This window comes from Stegostoma tigrinum, chromosome 14, assembly GCF_030684315.1.
Source record: "Stegostoma tigrinum isolate sSteTig4 chromosome 14, sSteTig4.hap1, whole genome shotgun sequence".
Classification (NCBI taxonomy): Eukaryota; Metazoa; Chordata; class Chondrichthyes; order Orectolobiformes; family Stegostomatidae; genus Stegostoma; species Stegostoma tigrinum.
Window position 1 is genome coordinate 45416251 of NC_081367.1, and position 23147 is coordinate 45439397.

The 23147-nt window shown below is 39.0% G+C and overlaps 1 protein-coding gene across 7 annotated transcripts in view; it reads left to right on the top strand.

The window, feature by feature from the left end:
- Positions 1–23147, top strand: part of mcf2l2 (MCF.2 cell line derived transforming sequence-like 2) — a 360445-nt gene that overhangs the window by 122869 nt on the left and 214429 nt on the right. For all 7 annotated transcript variants that reach the window (XM_048541672.2, XM_048541670.2, XM_048541668.2 and 4 more), the window contains exons 4-9: positions 2414–2504; positions 10402–10521; positions 11027–11143; positions 12220–12369; positions 17567–17691; positions 18846–18960. In XM_048541672.2, coding sequence (XP_048397629.2) covers positions 2414–2504; positions 10402–10521; positions 11027–11143; positions 12220–12369; positions 17567–17691; positions 18846–18960 — 718 coding nt within the window. The remainder of the gene's footprint in view (positions 1–2413; positions 2505–10401; positions 10522–11026; positions 11144–12219; positions 12370–17566; positions 17692–18845; positions 18961–23147) is intronic.

A 23147-nucleotide genomic window follows, 5' to 3' on the forward strand; every position in this document is an offset into this window, starting at 1 on the left:
AAAATTGGTTTCCAAAGAAATGCAGAAAGTAGAGATTTACTCTTATCAGGTTCACTTTGCACACTTGGATTTCAGATTCCACATTTACTGAGATCCAATGCAAGTGGGGGCAGCTGGTAATTTAATTAGCCAATGCCTCCATGAATCACTATTGTGCTAATCCCAATCCAGTGCCACAAAAATGGGAAGTGACTAATTTAGGTGCATGATTTGTGATTTCTGTGATTGTCCACCAGTTTCACTGTGAGAGAAAATCCAAGCTTTGTAATATATTAATAAATAAGATAATCGTTTATCAGATTGAACCTGTCCATCTCCTTCTATTTAACATTTGTGTTTTGGATGTAAGAGAATTAACTAAAATTCTGTCTGTAATGTTATATAAATCATGGTAATTATGACCAGAACTGAGAATTTTTCATACGAATTATCAATGTATAATTAACATTAATATTAAAATTATAACTAAATTGTGAATATTCAGAAGTTATTTTATGTGCTTAGTTTCCAAACTTTACGTAAGATTACGATGTTGCATGTAAGAGGTTATCAGGTCCCAAAGTTCAAATGCTGTCATTGTGGCAATATGATAACAAGAAATTATCAACATTGCTTGGAATGATGTTATTGACAACAATAAATATACCTTTGCAAAACAGAAATTGAATGGTCCTAAATCTTTTGATTTGTTTTAGCTATCATAGAATTTTAAAGGCAGAACAGCATGACACACTTATGTGTTACATTCATATATTCTAACTGAGTACCAAAACAGTAATTTATCCCTGTGGAGAAGAAGTATCATTAGTGTTTCTTTTTTTGACTATTCATTGGGTTATTGCCAATAGGAAATAGACCTGCAAGATGTTGCTATATCTGACTGTGACTGTTGAAATAAATTGGCTTGGCAAACTTAGGAGTAGTGACTACAACATGATAAAGATTTAAGTGCTGATTTTCCTCAATACCATATTACACATCAGCAAGACCCATGGAGTGTTAGGTGGCCTTTCAACTAGACCTCCTCTGGAGCTAAGTTGCATTGCTTCAATGAATAAATGTAATTTGATATACCTGCTTGCATGGGGGAAATACCAGCACAAATGGGTTTGAATTGAATTGCTTGTTCCCATCATATAAATTATATGTGTTGTACACATTCATTAGAAAAACTGAGAATGATCACAGAATTATTACAATTTTTTTTTACAGAAACTTGGAATTTTTAGGTTTCTATTAAAGAAACAGTCAGATGAATGCAAATTGTATAACTGTTTGTCAATACAGCAAACAACGCTGTAGAACAGGCATTAGTGCAGTGTGATCTTTTTGCACTGCATCTATAATATAACAAAAACTGTTGTCAACGTGGTTGGCTTTAAGGAGATGATCCCGTGTTGTACTGATGCAACTTTTTGATTTGAAGGTTTAGAATGAAAAGCAGGCAGCTCAGTGTAATGTCTGCTCAATTTCCATTGATTAAAGAAATGCTGACTGTCAGTTCTATTCTAGTCTGCGTTCTGAAAGCTTTGTTTGAACATCAGAAATTCTGTGGACAATTGCAGATTGATTAGTGGTGGCCTGTGTAAGCTTTTCTGTAATAATAGCTATAACTTCATTTTTTCCCACTCAACAGCACTGAGAGTGATCTGTCTATCTAGATCTGTCTATCTGGATATTTCTGCTCATGTTGCTGTTTAAAATACAAAAAATTGCTACACAAGAGACTTATCAGAATCTGTAAGGAAGGTATAGGAGCTCCTCAAATCTGAATGATAAATAATCTCCATTGTAAGGTAGATGAGAGAGAAATGTTAGGAAATAGAAATGGAGAGTACAAATCCCAAACTTAAAGGGAATACTAACTAATGATAAGAACCGTATGGTTTATATAGGAAGTGTAACCTGTATGACATCATTCATAACTGACAACAAAAATCACATCTCAGTTGACCTTTTAGAATAGCAATTTAATTGTTCTTTGAAGTTCTCCCTATTTAGTTATCTATTTTAATTACTTTTTTCATCAGGAAATGGTGGCAGTTGACGAGAGGTTTTGAATTTGACTAGAAATCTATTGATTCTAATAAAATTTTTAAAAAACAAATATAAATGAAAACAAAGATGAAAGTCTTGCACAAATAAACAAAAGTTGCATCAATTATACACACTCCACTCCCCATTTTCAAGTTATTTAATGGATATATTTAATTTCCATTTAATCAATTGCATTACGTAGAACAACGAATTCATAATTTTTAAGATCACAGAGTATGTTTTACATCATACAATAGGAACCATATTATTTTCTGTAGAATCCATTAGGTAATCTTTGGATAGTCTGTAAAATGGTATTTCTTTTAGTGCAATATAAAAGATAATTTTCAGAAAGTTTGTTTCTGCTTTATTACAGTCTGGATGCTGCCAGTATTGGATTTATCATCATTATTGACAGAAGGCGGGACAAATGGAGTTCAGTCAAAACATCTTTAATGCGCATAGCAGTGAGTAGAATTAAAGTTTTTGATTGCTGAAATTCAAATTATTCTGAGATGTATGGTTCCTTTTCAAGGCATTTCCCATAAATGAGACATCTTCTGTGAAGCAATTAACTGTAGCTAAAATTGAGACTGTTATATTTTTGGTTAATAGTTAAGGCTGGGATATTTCATAGGAATTTCAGAGCAAGAGAAAATTATTTGTCCATAAAGACTGTTGTGCCATTTGTTGAGAACATAGCTGTTCATCTGGCTCAGTAACACTTTCTAATGCCATCGTATAACCTATGAGGTTATTAAGGGTTATTCATTGACCTCCCAAAATCCTGGTGGGGTAAACATTTAATGGTACAGCTTAGTTTTTATACTTTTTAATCAATCTGTTCAGAAAAATTATTACATACCTCTAGAGCAGGCGGGACTTGAACCTGCACCTTCTGGACCTGAGATAAGGGCACTACCACAGCTTCTTAAAAAGTATACAATTAGTGTAATCCAGCAAAATCAAGTAGCTGAAACAATAAAGTGAAAATAGTAAGATGTCATGTAAGCATTTGGACTTAGCATCGTAGCGTAACTGGTGTCAATAACATATGACTTCTATCAAATAATTAAAGTGCAGTGTATGTCAACCTTGGAGATATGTTATAAAAGGTTAATTATCCAACGTATCCATGGAATTAATTTTGAGCTTAGAGAATAAAACTTCAAAGATATGAAGTGGTAATACTTTAATAAAGCTCCATTTTAAATTTGCAGTGTAGTTCAGTAAACTTTACTTCTGTTTTCAGTACTAAATTACTTGTGATTATTTGAAAGGTACACAAATTCATATACTGGGTAAAACGTAATGTGAAGCAATAATTAATTAAGACCATAAGGTATGTTAGTAAAACTAGGCTATTCAGTCTGTAGAGTCTGCTCTGCTGTCGCATGAGTTTTTGGCAATGTGATAATTACAAACTTCACTTTTCAGTCATTGCCCCATGTCCCGTGATCACCTTACTTGATAATCTTTCTACATCAGCCTTGAATATATTTAACATTGAACCTTGACAGCCCTCTGCAGTAAAGAATTCCTCAGAATCAGTACCATCAGAGATGAAATTCCTCCTCATCTCTCTCTTAAAATGGGCAACCCATTAAACTAGGCAATCGCCTCCGGGCATTAGTGATACTATTGCTGGACTGTTGATCCAGAGATGCAGATAATATTCTGGAAGTATAAGCTCAAATCCCACCATGGCAGATGGTGGAACTTGAATTCAGTAAAAATCTAGAATTAAGAATCTAATGATAACCGTGAATCTATTGTTGGCAATGAGGAAAAAAAACCAGCTAGCTCACTAATGTCCTTTAGGGAAGGAAACTTGCATCCTTACCTGTTCTAGCCTAGATGTGACTCCAGACCCATAGCAATGTGGTTGACTCTCAACTGCCCCCTGGGCAATTAGGGATGGGCAATAAATGCTGCCTAGCCAGTGATGCCCTCATCTTGTGAATGAATAAAACAAAAATAAGATTGTGTGTGGACTGTCCTGTAACAGGAAACAACCTTTTTTCATTTACTCTGTCAATCCCAAAAATAACCTTGTGTGTTCTAATAAGGTTACCGCTCATTCTTCTAAGCTTCAATAGTACAAGCTCAACCAGCTCAAACCCTCCTCAAAGGATAGTCTCACCTTTCCAAAAATCATTCCATGAACCTTCTCTGGACTGCCTCCAATCCCTGTATATCTTTCCTGAGGTAAATAGCTCAAATCTTAGGCTAAAAGGATCAAAGAGTATGGGGAGCAAACTGGATCAGGATACTGAGTTATACAATAAGCCACGATCTATTTAATAATGGAGCGGGGCTTAAAGGGCCAAATGACCTACTCCTGCCCCTATTTTCCATGTTTTTATATTGCTTGAACTGCTTAAAGTATTCCAGCTGTGGTCCAACTGGACTAATGTAGTTTAAGCAAGTCTTTTTTGAGTTTTATACTCCATTCGCTTTAGTATAAGGACAATATTCCATTTGCTTTCTCTATTACTTCCAGAGCTTGTATGCTAGCTTTTAATGATGTACACTCAAGAACTCTCAAATCTCTGTGTTGCAGGTTTTTACACACTCTCTTCATTTAAATAATGTTCTGTTTCTTTAATCTGCCTGCCAACATGCATAACCTAATATTTTCTCACATTTTATTCCATCTGCCAGTTTTTGACTACTAATTTAAACTGTCTGTACCTGTCTGCAGACTCTTTGTTTCATTTGACATCCTGTGTATTTTTGTGTCATCTGCAGACTTGGCTAATGAACATTGATTTTTCTCATCCAAGTTATTAATCAATATTGTAAGTGATTGTGCCCCCGGCACTGATTCCTGTGGCACTCCATGAGTTGCAGATTTCCGTCCTGAAAATGCCCCTTTATACAACTCTCTGTCTTCTATTAATCAATCAGTCTTCTATCCATGTTCGTATATTGTCTGAAACACCATGGGCTTATTTCATATTAAGTGCTTAATGTGTGGTATTTTATCGAATACTTTTGGAAATCCTATTATATTACACCCATTGCTTCCACTTTATTAATCCTGCTTTTTATCTTCTTAAAGAATTCTAATAAATTTTTCAGACACAATTTCCCCTTTGTAAAGTCTCGCTGACTCTGCTTGATCATATTATGTATTTCTAAATGCTCTACTGTTACATCCTTTGTGATAGATTGTAACGTTCTCTCAATTATGGATGTCAAACTAACTCACCTATAGTTATATATTTTTTTGGCTCCTTAACTTTTCAGATGAAGGTATCACATTGGCAAGTTTCTAATCTTCTGGGACTTTTTCAGAATCTAAGAATTCTTGGAAGGTGGGCTGGTATGCAGTGATTGTGTCCCTACCTCTGGACTGGAAGGGCTGGGTTCAAGTACCATCTGATTCCGAAGTGTATCATAACACTCCTGACCAGGCTGATTAGAAAATATCTATAGGCAGTATGTCTATTATCTCTGTAACTGCTTCCTTGAATATCTCAAGATGCATCCCATTAGATGCGGGAACCATAATACTCTTTTGCTCCATGTGTTTCACTAGTACTCTTTTTTTTCTGCTGACAGTTAATGCATTTGTTACTTTCCTCCTTTTGTCTCTAGATCATTTAGTATTTTTGGAATGCTTTTAATGTCTTCTACTATGAAAACTGGTGAAAAGCGTTTATTCAACTTCTATACCTTTCCCTGATCCGCATTATTACTTGCCCATTCCCTTTCTCTTTGTACACTGTGGTAAATACCTGAATCTAATATATAAACGGCAAGTAGTGTTATATGTAAATTTCCGATCAATACACTAGCAGTGACATTTGTTTCAGACATTAATTTCTGTAAATGAATTTTAAAAATGTATAGTAGTTTAATATATACAGTTCTTTGGAAAGTTCTTAATTGTGCTGATGACCAACCATAAATGGATTTCAGCCTGTCATGATTTAATGACAGATTTAAGAAGCATTTTATGTCCCGGTTGTTACCATTCTTAATTCTATTGATCATCTCATTCATAATAACCAAAAGGTTAGCACTGTTTTATAAAAAACTCTGAAATTAAGGCAGTAATTTTAACAGCCTGTTGGAGACTTCCAAGGAGGTGCAAAGGATGGGGAAATGGCATCAGGAAGGAAAGCCAACATGTTCCTGTTGCTAAAGACATCTCCAGGATATTGCGAGAAGCAACAGTTCAACTACTGGCCAACAAGAAGCTGACTGTCAATTGATATAATTAGTAGATTTACAATTTATTGGCAGTCGTTTTAGAAAGCTGTCAGTGTCTTCTGAGCATGAAACAGCTCCTCACTGAGTGATGACCTAGCAGCTACACAGTGCCTTTCTCAGGCTTGTGGGGACTCCCTTTCATGAAGCTTTAATACTGGTGGAGGGGCCCCACCATAGTAATGCTGGTCACTATGACTCTGCCACTGCCACTACAACTGGGGTGTTCACTCCTCCGACCATCTGGACCTGCCTGGCTGATGCTGGAAACTTACGGCTTTTTCTACTGGCCACGTGATGGCACTTACATGGTGCAATCTCAGCAATAACTACCTCTATCAGTGGTTTGGTCAGTCTGTAGAACTGCCAGGCCTTTGATTAGGCCTTTAGCTCATTCAGGCAGGCTGCCATCCTTAATGGGAGAACACAGTGTGGAGCTGGAGGAGCACAGCAGGCCAAGAGGCTTCAGAGGAGCAGGAAAGTTGACGTTTCAGATCGGGACCCTTCTTCGGAATTTGAAGAGTCTTAACAGGACTGGAATCCTATCGATCTCATTGCTGCCGTTGTCTTGCCCCATTTATATGCAGCTTTGGGACCCACATTACATGCCAGCCTTGGGATTCTCAATACCCAACAAAATATTTGCCTAAGGATAGTTTAATGGACAGAGATTTTAAGAACATGCAAGTTGTATTACAATAACAATAATTTGCATTTCAATAACACCTTTAAAATAAATGCATAAGATACTTCATGGAGGAAAATGGAAAAGTGAATGTTAAGTCAAAGATGGAGATATTAGCAAAAGCTTGCTTAAGACATGGTTAAGAAGGAGTTTCAAAGACCAGAAGAAAATGCAGAACAGATTTTGGTTAAAGAATTTTAGATGATGAGGTATAGATAGATCAAGATACACCTGCAAATTTTTGAACAAACTTTCAAAGAGCAGGTAAGAAGCTTGTCCAAGGAATAAAAAGTTGGGAAACTGGGGATACTGGAGGAAGCTACAAATATGGAGAGGTACAAGGGCGTGAAAAATCTTGAACATAAGAATAATAACTTTAAATTTACGGTGTTGGGAATGGAAAAGCATTATTAATAATGATGATGATAAGTGAAACGGATTTGTTGTGGGATGGGATATTTATGGAAATAAGACATAGTGAGACCAGCCAATAAAGTATAGTAAAGTCTTGTTGTGGCATAGGCATGCATGTAAGTATGAGTGGCAGATGGACTGAGGCAGGACAGTGCATGTTACAGAAATAAAGAGTAGGTTGTCTTGAGATGAAGGAGATGTAAATGCAAGTTGCTGCTGTTGTTACTGTCAGGCAGAGAGTATTGTTCATGGTTTTAGTCAAAGCCATTTTGTTCTTTTACAATGGGTTAAAAACATGACTGAATGTTTAAAATAGAGTGTAATGGGAGAGCTGAGGGAAGATAACCCATTTAAGGAACTTGAAAAGTCTTACTCAAAGTATTTTCCTAAAAACCAAAAATATAATGTTAGCAGACATGTACATTATTTTTCATAACTTAACACTTTTGGCATTTATTAGAATTAGTATTACCTGATAGGTGATTAAAAAAGCCAGTTTTTGTGTACCTTTCCGTTATCCATATTCAATTTATTTTCTCATTTCCATATGGGGTCTGTCTTCTTTTGTCGTTCAATTTTTCTCGTCTTTGACTTTATCGTCTTGCTCATTTAGTTTTTCTTTGTTAGCATTTTTCCTTTACCATTTTCTTCCTGATTCTTTCTCTTCTGTGTAGTTTATTTGTCTATTTTTTTTTCTTGATTTTCTTAACTCTTTCCACAATTGATGAGACACAAGCGAAATATCTGGAAAACCACTGAGTGAACAAAACACTTTAGCTACTAACACCATTCAGGGTCTTGTTGGCAGATCAGATGCAAATACATTCACATAATGTTGAACTGATCTACAAATTATTCTGTGAATCCTCCCAAGATAGTAGTGTACCTAAAAATGATCATTACAGGAAATTATTACCATTATATAATATTATGATAATTAGTAGTATTAGTACTAGTGTTATCATTATATAATATAATGATAAAACTAGATTAAATCAAGTTTAAATGAAAATCATGTCTGAGAACAAAGAATTGAGTTATACACCAAAAGAAAGGTCATGTTCCAGTGTCCAAAAATACGAGTACAATGCACATTATTAGATTATAAGGATTGAATTTCGCCATATTTTGGCTGTACTAGTTTTGTTGAGTTGAGTGAAGGGTTTCTTTCCACAAGGCTCAGCAGGCTTTCTAGACATATTGATCGAAACTTATCAGACCTCTACAGTACCCCCTCATCTGATTCTACCACTCAGCATACCTGGAAGAATTTGCTACTGCCAGGATAACTTGGAATAGGCTGTTATTCCTGGTGCTGGTACCACCTTTGAAAGGTCATTGTGTATCCAGACAAGCACTATCGGTATGGACATGCCCAGTGTGCTGATTGACATTTGCCCTGGGCATGACTTAGAAGGGAAAATTGGCACCTCGTTTCCTGCTCAGGGACCTGGAGATCCTGGTGGATGGGGTGACTTAGTGGATAGATGTTTTCTTTCCCACAACTAGCAGGGGAGCCACAACCCCAGACCATGTCAGTCTGGGCGAAGGTTGCCGCCTAGGATGATGTAGCCTCAGCTGATGTGTAGGAAGGAGATCAGTAACCTTCTCCACTCCATCAGGGTAAGAGCCACCATCTTTTCTCCGCTATCTCACATTCACTTTCTCTGCAGCTGCACACATCTCCCACATTACCTCATGTTCTATCACTCACATTGTTGCATACAACATCTTCCCTTACTTACTGTCACCCACCTCTGATATTACAACCCTACATGTCCTCTGTGTGCTGCCTACTCACTCACTCAGGAAAATTCACTACTTTTCCCCAAACACTGTTAGTTCTAACAGTTGAGCCAGTCACTTTCAGTTCCTGACTCTGCCCCTTGTGCCCAACTGACCAAACCCAAGCCTCTGGACTGATTTCAGAGGCTAACACTTGACTTCCAGTATTGAGACCCACTGGTTGAAAGCTGTCTCCCTTGACTTGGCTAAGGACTGCTGACAATCATGGCAAGCTTCCTGGCTTTGTATCTGCTCTTCAATATTAAGGCATGTCAGAAGCAATTTGAGCCTGATACCTCCGGACGGGAGGCAAAGCACAATAAGGCAATGTAGGGGATACTGCAAGTATCTAAACAGGTTCAACTCGCATGAGCACTGAGACAAGCCTGGTCAAATCCATCAGCTAGGTTCTTGTCCCTGAATGCAAAATATCCTTGAAGTAGCATTGCAACCCTGATTGTTGATGTGCCCTGAAGTGCAGCTTTAAAGTGCAGAAGCATCCTGTAGGTGCTTTGCAAATGTGCATGAAGGACCCGAGAGGCTGTGATGAGTTGGTACCCAGCATTCATGGTTGCAGGATACATGCAGCTGGAAGGTTCCCTGAGATGTTGTTGCTGGATGTCTGAATTTCTTAGAATAATGTTCACATTATCATTCTTGTCTCATAAACTCACATTGCATCTGATAATATTGTACATGTGCCAACTTAGAAATTAAGCAAAAGCTAACTGATTGCTTTTCAAAAATTTGACAAATTTTTGAAAAGCATTGTTGTATTAATATCAACTACTGCCTGTGTATGCTGGTAATGTTTTCCAGCTCCAACCCCTTCTCACTCCAATCAACTAATGTTGACACTTTAGATTCTTCTGTTCACCAAAAGCTGTGCTCCAAGTTTCTAACCCTCAGTTCTTCACTACTTCCATCTATATTTTCCTCCTCTTTTTAAGAACTATATTTTCCCCTCTTTATTTCTCCCCGTCATCTCCCTTCATTCTGTCCATTTCTACTAAACTGGATAAGTATGGATGCAAAGAGACAGTTTTGGACCCTTCTCCTGTCAAGTTGCCTGATTACTCTTTGCACTGTAGGGAGAATTCCTAGTTGCAGTGTGCAGAGACTGTAGCCATTATTAACCTTAGAACCAACGTTGAAGGGTAATGCAGCCACAAAGGCTAATGTTGTTCAGGCATGTTATGCTGAGTGTCAGTACATGTAAGACTCCAAAGACAATTGCCTCAGAACTTTTCATCTTTCTTCAGGGATCATTTCCAGGGAACTTGCAGCTAGTTTTTGTCCTGCGACCTTCTCGTTTCATCCAAAGGGCAATTGCCAACTTTGGCATCAGGTTTCAACGAGATGATTTTAAAATGAAGGTACCGGTAAGCATATGGTTTTATCTTGTATTCTGACAAACACTCAAGCTTGTATTTTCATAAAATTTAATATATTGTGTAGGACTTGCATAACTTTTGCAGAATTACAGAATTATTACGGTGCGTAAGAGACCATCCTGCCCATTGTGCCTGCACCAACTGTTTTAGCTAATGCCAATCTCTTGCCTTTTCCCCATATCCCTACGTACCATTATTATCCAAAAACAGGTATTGGATTTCTCTGCCATATAAATGGATAGTTCCATAAAAGATTGTACCCTCCATTGGCTAGACTGATGTTTAAGTGGTTCGTTTTTGTATTTTTCTGAAGAGTTTTGTAGCAACATTATTATCTTCAATGCAATATAGAGCCATAAATTACTTGAATCAGATGTTAATGGTGCCTTTGTTTTCCAGATATTTAATCCGATTATGTTTTATTATGTTGCTTTGTGGAAAGTGAAGAGTGATTTGATGGCTCAAAAGCCACTTCTCATTGTCTTTGTTCCAGATTATCATGTTAAATACAATAGCAGATCTACACAGCTACATTGAGAAAAGTCAGCTGACAAGAGACTTAGGAGGCACTCTAGAATATTGTCACAATCAGTGGATTCATCATCGAACTGTGAGTGCAAAAATATAAATTTTGTTTGTCTTATTTTCTCCAGATTACTAATTTCTCTTTGTTTTCTTTTGTTTTGTTGTTCAAATATTTACAGTGCTGACTTTTAAAATCAGTATCATAGCCATTTTCTAATCACTTTTCCTTCTGAAAATATGACTACCAAAAAAACGACTTCCAATAAAATCGTCTACATAAGCACTAATGTGATGCTTTCTTGAAATCCATATTTTTATCTATTTTTCTTGAAGTGGGACAACTGTAACTTCTCCCCATAGACCATACAATCAAATGTGATTGCTTATAAGTTTGAAAGTCACATTCATATTGCCATTCTATGTTATCCTGTTTAAAGGTTATGTCTGATAATATCACTTTTCTCATTTATTTGACCCTTTCCCAAATGCATACTCAACCTTCAATCTTGGGGATTGTAAATAACTGAGAAGTAAACATTGTCACTTTCTTATTGTGTCAGGTACTATCATCATGTTACAGTTAGTAATATCAAGAGGTAACCTGATCAAAGTCCCAGGTAGATTGTCCTTCATTCTCTATGTATTATTTTAATCCCTTATTTAACATTATCAGTTGCCACAACAAAAACAAAGTTGCTGGAAAGGCTCAGCAAGTCTGGCAGCATATGTAAAGGAGAAAACAGAGTTAACGTTTCGGGTCTGGTGATCCTTCCTCAGAATGGTTCTGAGGAAGGGTCACCAGACCCGAAACGTTAACTCTGTTTTCTCCTTTACAGATGGTGCCAGACCTGCTGAGCTATTCCGGCAACTTTGTTTTTGTTCCTGATTTACAGCATCCACAGTTTTTTTGGTTTTTATCATCAGCTGCCAACTTTGTATTTTTGCAATTAACTGAAACTTTGATGCAATTACTTAGCCTATATTAATAAAGACAAATCATTGCTAAGATTAAACTGCACATTGCGCAGAGGTTTTCAAACCTCTCAAAATCTTAATATAAACAGATGTACACAAGTAAAACAAGTTAGTATGAAAATGAGACTGAGTATTTTAGCTTTTAAGTCACATGGTTGCACTGAAATTTCAAATATTTATTCTCAGGCCATAGAAAATTTTGCTATGACAGTGAAAACAACAGCACAGCTATTACAGTCATTTGGCACTGAACTTGCAGAGACAGAATTACCCAATGATGTCCAGTCTACAAAAGTACTGCTCACAATTCACACAGAAAAACGCAATGAACTAAAGGTAATAGATGTTACGGTGGTACTGTATGTCATTATTTTTAATTATCATGATAGTTATAAGGAACAAATTGTTTTCTTATGGGAACCATTTTATATCTATGAAAACAGCGGTGTAAAACCAGTAACATCTTGATTTCTGACAATGCTTACATGGTAATACCTAAGCCTAAAAATTATCATTAGCAATTTAACAAATGCATGCTTTAAACATTTGGAAAATGTACCTTGGCTGTTTCAGTGGAGTTATTAACTAATTCAAAAGTTTATTTGGGCTGTAATGTCTATTTCTCCTATTACTTGGATAACATCGCATTTTTCCACATTGTATTTCACATTCTTGCCAATTCACAAAACATGTCCAAATTCTCTTGAAGCCACTTAGCATCTTCCTTGGAACGCACCCTCCCCCTTCCCCCCACCTTAACTTTGCATCATCTGTAAATTTGGAAATATTATATTTCATCTCCATGTCTAAATATTTCATATATAGCTGGGACCCAATGACTGAGCCTTGCATTACACCACTAGTTGCAGCCTGCCAAGAGATGGATGACCCGTTTATTCCTATTGTCTGTTTTCTGCCTGCCAACTAATCCTTACTCCATGCCAGTACATCATTTCTCATCGATGTGCTTTAAATTTTCTCACCAACCTCCAGTGGAATCTGATCAAAAGCCTTCTGAAAATCCAAAAATACTACATCCATCAACTCTCCTTTATCAATTTTGTTCATAACGTCCTAATAAATTACAACATGTTCATCAGACATGATTTCCCATTCAGAAATCCATGCTTACTTCTTATCTTTATTATCCAACTGCCAATCTATCACATTCTTTATAATAGATTCTCACATTTTCTTGACTACTGACATAAGGCTAACAGGTCTGTAATTTCTAACTTTCTCTCTCATTCCCTTCTTAAATAGTGGGGTGACATTTGCTAGCTTCCAATCTGCAAAAATCATTTCAGAATTTAGTGTTTTGGAAGATGATTATAGTCACGTCCTTCAACATCCTGTGATATAGATACATGTCACAGTGACTCAGCATTTTTCAGCCCCATTTATTTCTCCAGTGCAATCTGCCGACTGATACTAATTTTCTTTAATTCCTCATTCTCCCCAGTCAATTGGATCTCTAATTCTGGGAGATTTCTTGTGCCTTACTCTGAAAACAAAGTAATCATTTAGAGATAATGGGAACTGCAGATGCTGGAGAATCCGAGATAACAAAGTGTGGAGCTGGATGAGCGCAGCAGGCCAAGCAGCATCTTAGGAGGATAAAAGCTGATGTTTTGGGCCTGGCTCCTTCATCAGAAAAGTAATCATTTAGTTTCTTTGCCAGTTCTGCATTCCCCATTACAAATTCTGCTGACTGGGCCCATAGGCTCACATTCGTCTTAGCCAAACATTTCCTTTTTACATTTCAATGGAAGCATTTGCAGTTTGTTTTCATGTTTTTTTCTTCTAGATTGCATTCATATACTTTTCCCTCTTTCCTGGATTCTTGCTTCTCTTTAGCTGTATTCCGAAAACCTCCCAATTGCTAGATTTACCAACATTCTGGCAACTTTATAAATCTTCTTTATTTTAATCATTTACAATCCTTAACCTTCTTTGTCAACTTGTTTACTGACTTTTTTTTTTGAGATGTTGCTCCTTCGAGGAATATAGTTACTGTGAGCCAAGCAGTAGCTCTTTTAAAAATTTGCCTATATTGTCTATGAACTGTTCATTAAAGAACATTGCCGATCTCCAATGTAATTTTGTAATCCATCTCAGCTAATTTTTGTCTCATTCCTTCATAAGTTACATTTTCCAAAGGGCTCCTCTTTAAAACTCATTCATGGGATGTGAGCATTGCTTGCTGGTCAGCAGTCATTGCCTGTCCCTACTTGCCTTTGAGAAGATGGTGATGAGCTGTCTTCTTGAACCGCTGTAGTTCACATGCTATAGCTACCCAACATGCTGCTCCTGAAAGCCAAGATTAACATACCCTTAAAAACATGTCCTCCACAACTTTAGTGCTCACTTGGTTTACACAGTCCATATGCAGATTGCAGTCAGTGATAGTGGGAACTGCAGATGCTGGAGAATCCAAGATAACAAAGTGTGAAGCTGGATGAACACAACAGGCCAAGCAGCATCTCAGGAGCACAAAAGCTGACGTTTCAGGCCTAGACCCTTCATCAGAGAGGGGGATGGGGAGAGGGTTCTGAAATAAATAGGGAGAGATGGGGAGGCGGACCGAAGATGGAGAGAAAAGAAGATAGGTGGAGAGGAGAGTATAGGTGCGGAGGTAGGGAGGGGATAGGTCAGTCCAGGGAAGACGGACAGGTCAAGGAGGTAGGATGAGGTGGTAGGTAGGAAATGGAGGTGTGGCTTGAGGTGGGAGGAAGGGATGGGTGAGAGTGAGAACAGGTTAAGGAAGCAGAGACAGGCTGGGCTGGTTTTGGGATGCAGTGGGGGAAGGGGAGATTTTGAAGCTTGTGAAGTCCACTGATACCATTGGGCTGCAGGGTTCCCAAGCGGAATATGAGTTGCTGTTCCTGCAACCTTCGGGTGGCATCATTGTGGCACTGCAGGAGGCCCATGATGGACATGTCGTCTGAGGAATGGGAGGGGGAGTTAAAATAATTCACGACTGGGAGGTGCAGTTGTTTATTGAGAACCGAGCGGAGGTGTTCTGCAAAGCGGTCCCCAAGCCTCCGCTTGGTTTCCCCAATGTAGAGGAAGCCACACCGGGTACAATGGACACAGTATACGACATTGGCAGATGTGCAGGTGAACATCTGCTTAATATGGAAAGTCATCTTGGGGCCTGGGATGGAGGTGAGGGAGGAGGTGTGGGGGCAAGTGTAGCACTTCCTGTGGTTGCAGGAGAAGGTGCCGGGTGTGGTGGGGTTGGAGGGCAGTGTGGAGCGGACAAGGGAGTCACGGAGAGCGTGGTCTCTCTGGAAAGCAGACAGGGGTGGGGATGGAAAAATGGCTTGGGTGGTGGGGTCAGATTGTAGATGGCGGAAGTGTCGGAGGAACTGCTTCCAAAACCAGCCAGTTCTTCCCCTCCTCCCACTGCATCCCAAAACCAGCCCACCCTGTCTCCCCTTCCCTAATCTGTTCTTCCTCTCACCCATCCCTTCCTCCCACCTCAAGCCGCACCTCCATTTCCTACCTACTACCTCATCCCGCCTCCTTGACCTGTCCGTCTTCCCTGGACTGACCTATCCCCTCCCTACCTCCCCACCTATACGCTCCTCTCCACCTATACTCTCTTCTCCCCCATCTTCTTTTCTCTCCATCTTCGGTCTGCCCCCCACCGTCTCCCTATTTATTCCAGAACCCTGTCCCCATCCCCCTCTCTGATGAAGGGTCTAGGCCTGAAACATCAGCTTTTGTGCTCCTGAGATGCTGCTTGGCCTGCTGTGTTCATCCAGCCTCACACTTTGTTATCTGCAGATTGCAGTCATGCAGGTTTACAGCATGAAACAGGCCCTTGGGCCCAATGTGTCCATGCTTTTCAGTTTTCACAAATAATCTAGTCCCATTTGCCTGTGTTTGGTCTAAATCCCTCTATACCTATCCCATCCATGTACTTGTCTAAATGTTTTTTATTTGACAAAATTGTACTTTCTCCCACCACTACCTTTGACAGTCCATTCCAGACACTCAACACCACTACATGAAAACATTGTCCCTCTGGACCCTTTTGTATCTCTATCCCCTCTTCCCCCTTAAACCTATGCCCTCAAATTTTAGACATCCATGATAATAGCTGTCCATGCTACATATTTCTCTCATCTCCTGATTACTACCATAGCCCACACTGTCTATTATTGGTGGTTTATAAATAACTCCAATCAATGTCTGCTGTCTCTTGCTGTTTCTTATAAACAGATTCCACACATTGTTCTTCCAGTGTGAGATTGTTGCTTACTAATTTTTCAGTCACCTTTCTTATAATTAGCACAAGTCCACCTGAAATGAACAAAGAGTAAAAGTTGGCCTTTTGAGCCTGCTCTGCCATTCAACAAGACCATGGCTGATCTGATTTTTAACCTCAACTTTACATTCCTGCATATTTGCGGTAAGCTTTCACCCCCATGCTCAGTTGGTTGGGAAGCTGGTTTGCTTTGCAGAGTGATGCCAGCAGCAGGAGTTCAGCTCCCATTCTTACTGAGGCTACTATTAGGGTCCTGCCTTCTCGACCTTGCCCCTTGCCTGAGGTGTGGTGATCCTCTGGATAAACTCACCATATGTTGTCTCTCCCTAATGAGAGAGCAGCCCTATGGTCTTTTGGAACTATTGTGACTTTACCGTAGCTTTTAATCCAGAATGTAACTACCACTGCCTTAAAACTATTTAAAAATTCTGCATTCAGTGCCTTTTGAGGAAGGGAATTCCAAAGACACTCAACTGTTCTATCTGTTCTTCTTAAACATTGAATATCCTTGAATATTTAGTTTCTTGTCCTGGTCACCATGTAAATCATATTTCTGGAATGGAAATGAGATCATGCCTATTTAACTCTCGTTGTGCCATTCAGTCATCTAGCTAGTTGTAAATGCTGCTTGGTCTTAGGAATTTTATTCCGAAGTATATGAAGTATACTTAATGCTTGTTTTTTTTTATTCCCATACTCCTGTCTCCTCAGTAGCTTTTAAACTTCATGTTACCGATTTTACTTTCTTCCAATTTGGTTTACCCCAACCATCTCCCTAAAATCTACTTTCAGGACCTCCTTCCCTTCTTACCTTTGGCATTGATATTAATGGCTCCATGACTTCTGGCTGATTCCCCTCCTCCAGAAAGTCCTTCAGCTGATATGACATCCGTGATCCTGGCACCATTGACACAATACATCATCCTGGAGCCATGTCAATGCTGCAGAAATGCCATCTTCTCCCCTGACTATGAAATCCCCTTTCACTACCTCCCATTCTTCATACATGCGCACGTGCACACGCACACACACACACAGGATTCCTTTTGCCTTCATTATCACACAATTTACCTTCAATCATTAACTGAAATTGACAAAGCCTTTACAAATATGACGAAGGATGCACATTGTATTGTATATCCATTCAGATAATGCACAGCATTAACTAATCTAAATATGATTATTGCCATTTTTTTTCAAAAAATTGAAATGTCAATTCAAAGCAGCAATTACCAAGGTTTTGTTTTTGCTTTTCAGGAGAAAATGAAATCAGCAGTAAAGGAAGGCAACACATTACTAATATGTATTAAGGAGCCACTTACTAAAAATCCCAATTATGCACTGAATTCTGATGAACTGGAAAATATGGCGACAGTTGAAAGGTTAGTGACAGTACCAACAGCAGAACATTTTCTTTGCTGCACAGCTATTATTTAAAATACAGTAAAACATTATTCAGTGATGACTGAAATCAGATCAATACTTTTTCTTTGAAAATATTGTGTTATAACTAAAATTGCTTTTTTAACGTTTTAATTGTCTTTAGATTAAAGTGATTCCATATCAGAAATATCTACATTTGTTTCTATCGAAGATAAAAGTTAACTCATTACTATGTTTGTTCCTCCTTGCATTCATTCACTAAACAAATTTATATGTTCATATCTTTCAGTTAATGATTGCAGCAGGTTTAGACAGAAATTTCATTGGAATCCAAGTGAGAAAAGGCTTATTATCCCATCTAACAGTTTTTCTTGAAAAAAGAATGTTGAGAAAAAAACCTGAGCAACATCTTCAAACCTCTGAAAGGCTTTGATGAAATGGTTAGAGAGAAAATGTTTCCTCTTTGGGAAAGTAGAATGAAACAAAATAATAGTCAATGAGAAATCCAATAGGAATTCAGAAGAAGTGCCTTCACCCACAGATTGTACTGCCGATCTTTTTACCATTTGCAGCAAATATAATGCACTTAAAAGTAAATTATACGAGCATATGAGGGAAAAGGGAATAGATGGTTATGAGGCAGCCCAACACTGGCACCTCCACATCAGATTTTGATAAAATTGTGAATCAAGATACAAGCACAGACTTGCTGCTTTTTATAGTTTATAATTTGTACTTTTACCTTCAATTGCACTTTAAATTGTGAAAAAAGAACTTTGCTTCTTTCATGATAATAAAATGTGAGGCTGGATGAACACAGCAGGCCAAGCAGCATCTCAGGAGCACAAAAGCTGACGTTTCGGGCCTAGACCCTTCATCAGATGAAGGGTCTAGGCCCGAAACGTCAGCTTTTGTGCTCCTGAGATGCTGCTTGGCCTGCTGTGTTCATCCAGCCTCACATTTTATTATCTTGGAATCTCCAGCATCTGCAGTTCCCATTATCTCTTTGCTTCTTTCGTCTTAGTTTTACACTTAGATTATGTGAAAAAGGAGCTATTACAGAAGTATTTAATAATTTATAGTAGATTATTCTTCAGTATCAATTGGGCTGAAGTTGTAATTCTTTGGCATTTCCAAATTTTGTTTGTGATAGATTACTGATGCAATTGGATGAAACTGAAAATGCCTTCGACCAGTTTTGGTCAAGACACCACCTCAAACTAGAACAATGCCTGCAGCTTCGTGATTTTGAACAAGACTTTCGGGAGGTATGTTTCATCCAGTATACCGCGTATTTTATTTTTGAGATGAATGGGCATTTTCTATAGATTTCAAAAGTTCAATTACTTGTGGATGCCCACTCTAAGTGGCCCAAAATAGCTGTCTTGATGTTGGTATTGGCAGAAGAAATGATAGACTGACTGGATGAAATATTTGGCAGGTTCAGGAATGCCAAGAACATCATGAATGACAATTGTCCATAGTTCGTGGCACAAGAGTTCAAGGAGTAACTGGAAAATCACAGAGTCAAATATGTGAGACATGGCTCCATATCATCTTGTGATAAATGATCAGATGAAGAGATTTGTTCAAACCTTGAAGGAGGCTTTAAAGGTTTTGCAAAGGGAGGGTTGCTAGGTTGGTGACTCAACAAGTTCCTCAGCATGTACAGGAACATGCCACATGCATACTGCCAGCTGAGAACCATGTTTGACTGACTGCAGCCAAAAGATATCAGAGAAGTGATCGAAACCAAGAAGGACAGATGGCCAGAAGGGTAGACATATTCCAAAGAGGAGAGAATGAATCCCAGCAGTTGTGGTGGCTCTAACAGGACCATTGTCATATACAGTACAGACTAGGCATGAATTGGTCTGCAGGAGACATGCAGACAAGTTGGGCCCTGGACCTCAGCAACATCAAAATGATATCAGAATAGTGAGCCAGTCCAGATGGGACAAGTGGTCTTGACTGAGTCATGTATCTCAGCCAGGGTTGGCCATTCTCAGGGAGGAGACAAAAGCAGTGTCACAGTGCAACCACAGCCAGAGAAGGTCATAGCTGTAGAACAACAAGAGGCTATGAAAACAATCAGATGATGCAAGATTCAGTCTTCCACATTTAGCATTATTTTAGCACATAAATCTGCACACTATTTTTAATTTTAAATTGTTTGTTATGTTTTACAGACTGTGCATGTTTCGGTTCTTTGTTTTCATGTTTCCAGGTCACGGAGTAGTAGCTGACACCAGGCGCTGAATCTCGAGAACATTTCCCCTTGTGCTATTAATTTCAGCTTGTATAGAAAGAGAATGCTCTTAGGTTATTTAATAACACCTGTATTTGATGTTGATCAGGCTGTTACATGAAAAGCATATAAAGCATGCACAAACAAAAATATTAGCTTTCCAATCTGTTCAGGCACTAAACATAATTTACATTCAGCCCAGACAATATATATATATATATATATATATACACTTGTTCTTAACTGCATGTCCTTTCATACTGAGCTGGTTATACATATTTGGAACACCAGCTTACAAAGCATTGAAAGCATGGTTACTGGGCGTTTTTAAGGTAGTGGCAGACAGATTTTTGTTGGCAAGGAAACAAAAGTTATTGGATCTAGATTGTGGAACTGAGAACACAAACATTTCAGCTGTTATCTTATTGAATGGTGAAGCAGGGTCAAAAGGCATGTCCTACTTCTGTTCCTAATTTGTTTGTTCGTATGTATATGTGGTGCCAAGATATGGCACAATGAGCAACATTGTTAGGTCTGAATCAGGAAGTTTGCAGATTCAAGACCCATCTTACAGATGTAAAAATAAATGCATTCCAGAACAACATTCATAGAGTCACAGAATAACACAGCATGGGAACAGGCCCTTTGGCCCAAACTGCTCCCTGCTGACCATGATGCCCACTCAGCTAGTTGCAATTGCTGGCATTTGGTCCATATCCATCTAAACCCTTCCCATCCATGTACCTATTCAAATGTTTTTTAAATGTTGCTCTTGTCTCAACCTGGCAGTGATTTCCATATACCTACCACTCACTTTGTGGAGACATTGCCCCTTAGGTCTTTATTAAACCTTTCCCCTCTCATCTTAAACCTTTGCTCTCCATTTTTCAACTCCCCATCCCCAAGAAAAAGACTATATGCCTTCATCTTATCTACACTCATCATGATTTTAGACACCTCAATTAGGTCACCTTTCATTCTCCTACATTCCAAGGAATAAAGTCCGATCCTGGCAAACTCTCCCCATAACTCGGGCCTACCAGTGCTGGCAACATCAATGTAAATCTTCTTTGCACACTTTCCAGTTTAACTTTGTTTTTCCTCTAATTATTTACAACAATTACAACAATACTCCAAGTGTGGCCTTGCCAATGACATATATGAGTGTAACATGATGTTCCAACTCCTATACGCAATGCCTCGACTGATGAAGGCCAGCATGCTAAATGCCTTCTTCAGCACCCTGCCTATCTGTTGTGTCACTTTCAGTGAACTATGTACTTGTACTCCTAACTCCCTCTGTTTCACAACACTCAGGCGGCGGCACAGTGTCTCAGTGGTGAGCACTGCTGCTTCACAGGGTCAGGAACATGGGTTCGATTCCACCCTTGGGCGATTGTGTGGAGTTTGCACATTCTTCCCGTGTCTGCGTGGGTTTTCTCTTGCAGCTCCAGTTTCCTCTCACAGTCCAAAGATGTGCAGATGAGGTGGATTGGCCATGCTAAATTGCCATAGTGTTCAGGTATGTGTAGATTAGGTGGGTTATGGGGGGATGGGTCTAGATGGGAAGCTCTGAGGGGTGGTGTGGACTTGTTGGGCTGAAGGTCTTGTTTCCACGCTGTAGGGATTCTATGATCAATGATCCTCAGGACCTTACCATTAACTGTGTAAGTCCTACCTTGGTTTGACTTTCCAAAGTGCAACACCTCACACTTATCTGTATTGAATTGCATTTGCCAGTCCTCAGCCTAATTCCCTACCTGATCAAGATGCCTCTGTAATTTTTGATAACCTTCGCTATTAACAATACCTCCTAATTTTGTATATTCTGCAAACTTGCTAATCATGCCTTTTGCAGCCACATTCAGATCATTTATGCAAATAAGAAATAACAAAGGCCCCTGCACCAACCCCTGTGGCACATCACTTGTCACAGGCCTCCTGTCCGAGAAACATCCATCATCCTCTGCTTCCTAGCATTGAGCCAATTTTGAATCCAATTAGTTAACTCTCACTGGATCCCATGCAACCTAGCCTAGCCTGCTGTGTGGGACCATGTCAAAGGGCTTATTAAAGTCCATGTAGATAACATCCACTGCCATATCCCGATCTGTCCTTTTGGTTACTGCTTCGAAAAACTCTAAGAAGATTTGTCAGATATGACTTCCCATTCATAAATCCATGCTGACTATTCCTAATCAGACCTTGACTACCCAAATGCTGGTTGATCTGGTCCCTCAGTGTCCTCTTCAATAAATTGCCGACTATTGATGTCAGGCTCACTGGCCTGTAGTTCTTTGGCTAGTCGTTGCTATCTTTCTTTAACAATGGAACAGCATTGGCCATCCTCCAGCCATCTGGAACTTCACCAGTGGTTAAAGATTAAGCAAAAATCTTTGCAAGGGCCTCTGCAGTTTCTTCCTTGCCTCCCACAGTGTCCGAGGATGGACTTGATCAGGCCTAGGAGATTTATCCATTTTAATGTGCTTTAAGGCTGCAAACACCACCTCTCCAGTAATATGTATGCGCCGAAAACATGCCCAGTTGTTTACCTTATTTCTCTTCTCAGTAAATACTCAGGAGAAATATTCATTGAAAATCTTCCCCCATCTCCTGTGGCTCCATACGTCGAAGGCTGTGTTGATCTTTAAGGAGACCCTTTCTCTCCCTAACCACCCTTGTACTCTTAATAAAGCTATAGAATCTCTAGGGGTTATCTTTTAACCTTATCTACGAAATCCATCGCACACCCTGTTTTTGCCCTTCTGATTCTCCTTTTACGTGTGCTCCTATAATTTTTATAGCCATCTAGGTATTCACTTGAGCCTGATAGCTTAAGCCCACTGTATGCCTCGTCCTTTTTCCTGTCCAGAGCCTCAATATCCCTCATAGATATACGGCCTGTGGACTCTTGATATCACATTTTTAGAAGCTTCCCATTTGCCAGTTGTTCGTTTTCCTTCTCCTCACCCAGGATATCTCAGCTAGATCCTGCCTAATGGTCCCAAAATTGGCCCTACTCCAGTTCAGCACTTTAGCTTGTGGACCTGTCCTATCTTTTTCCATAACTACATTAAAAATAAGAGTGTTACAGACCCAAAGTATTCTCAGACTGACACTTCAGACATTTGCCTAACCTTGTTTCCTCAGAGGAGATCCAATGTTGTCCCCTCCTGAGTAAGGCCTTCTAGATGTTGATTTAGGAAA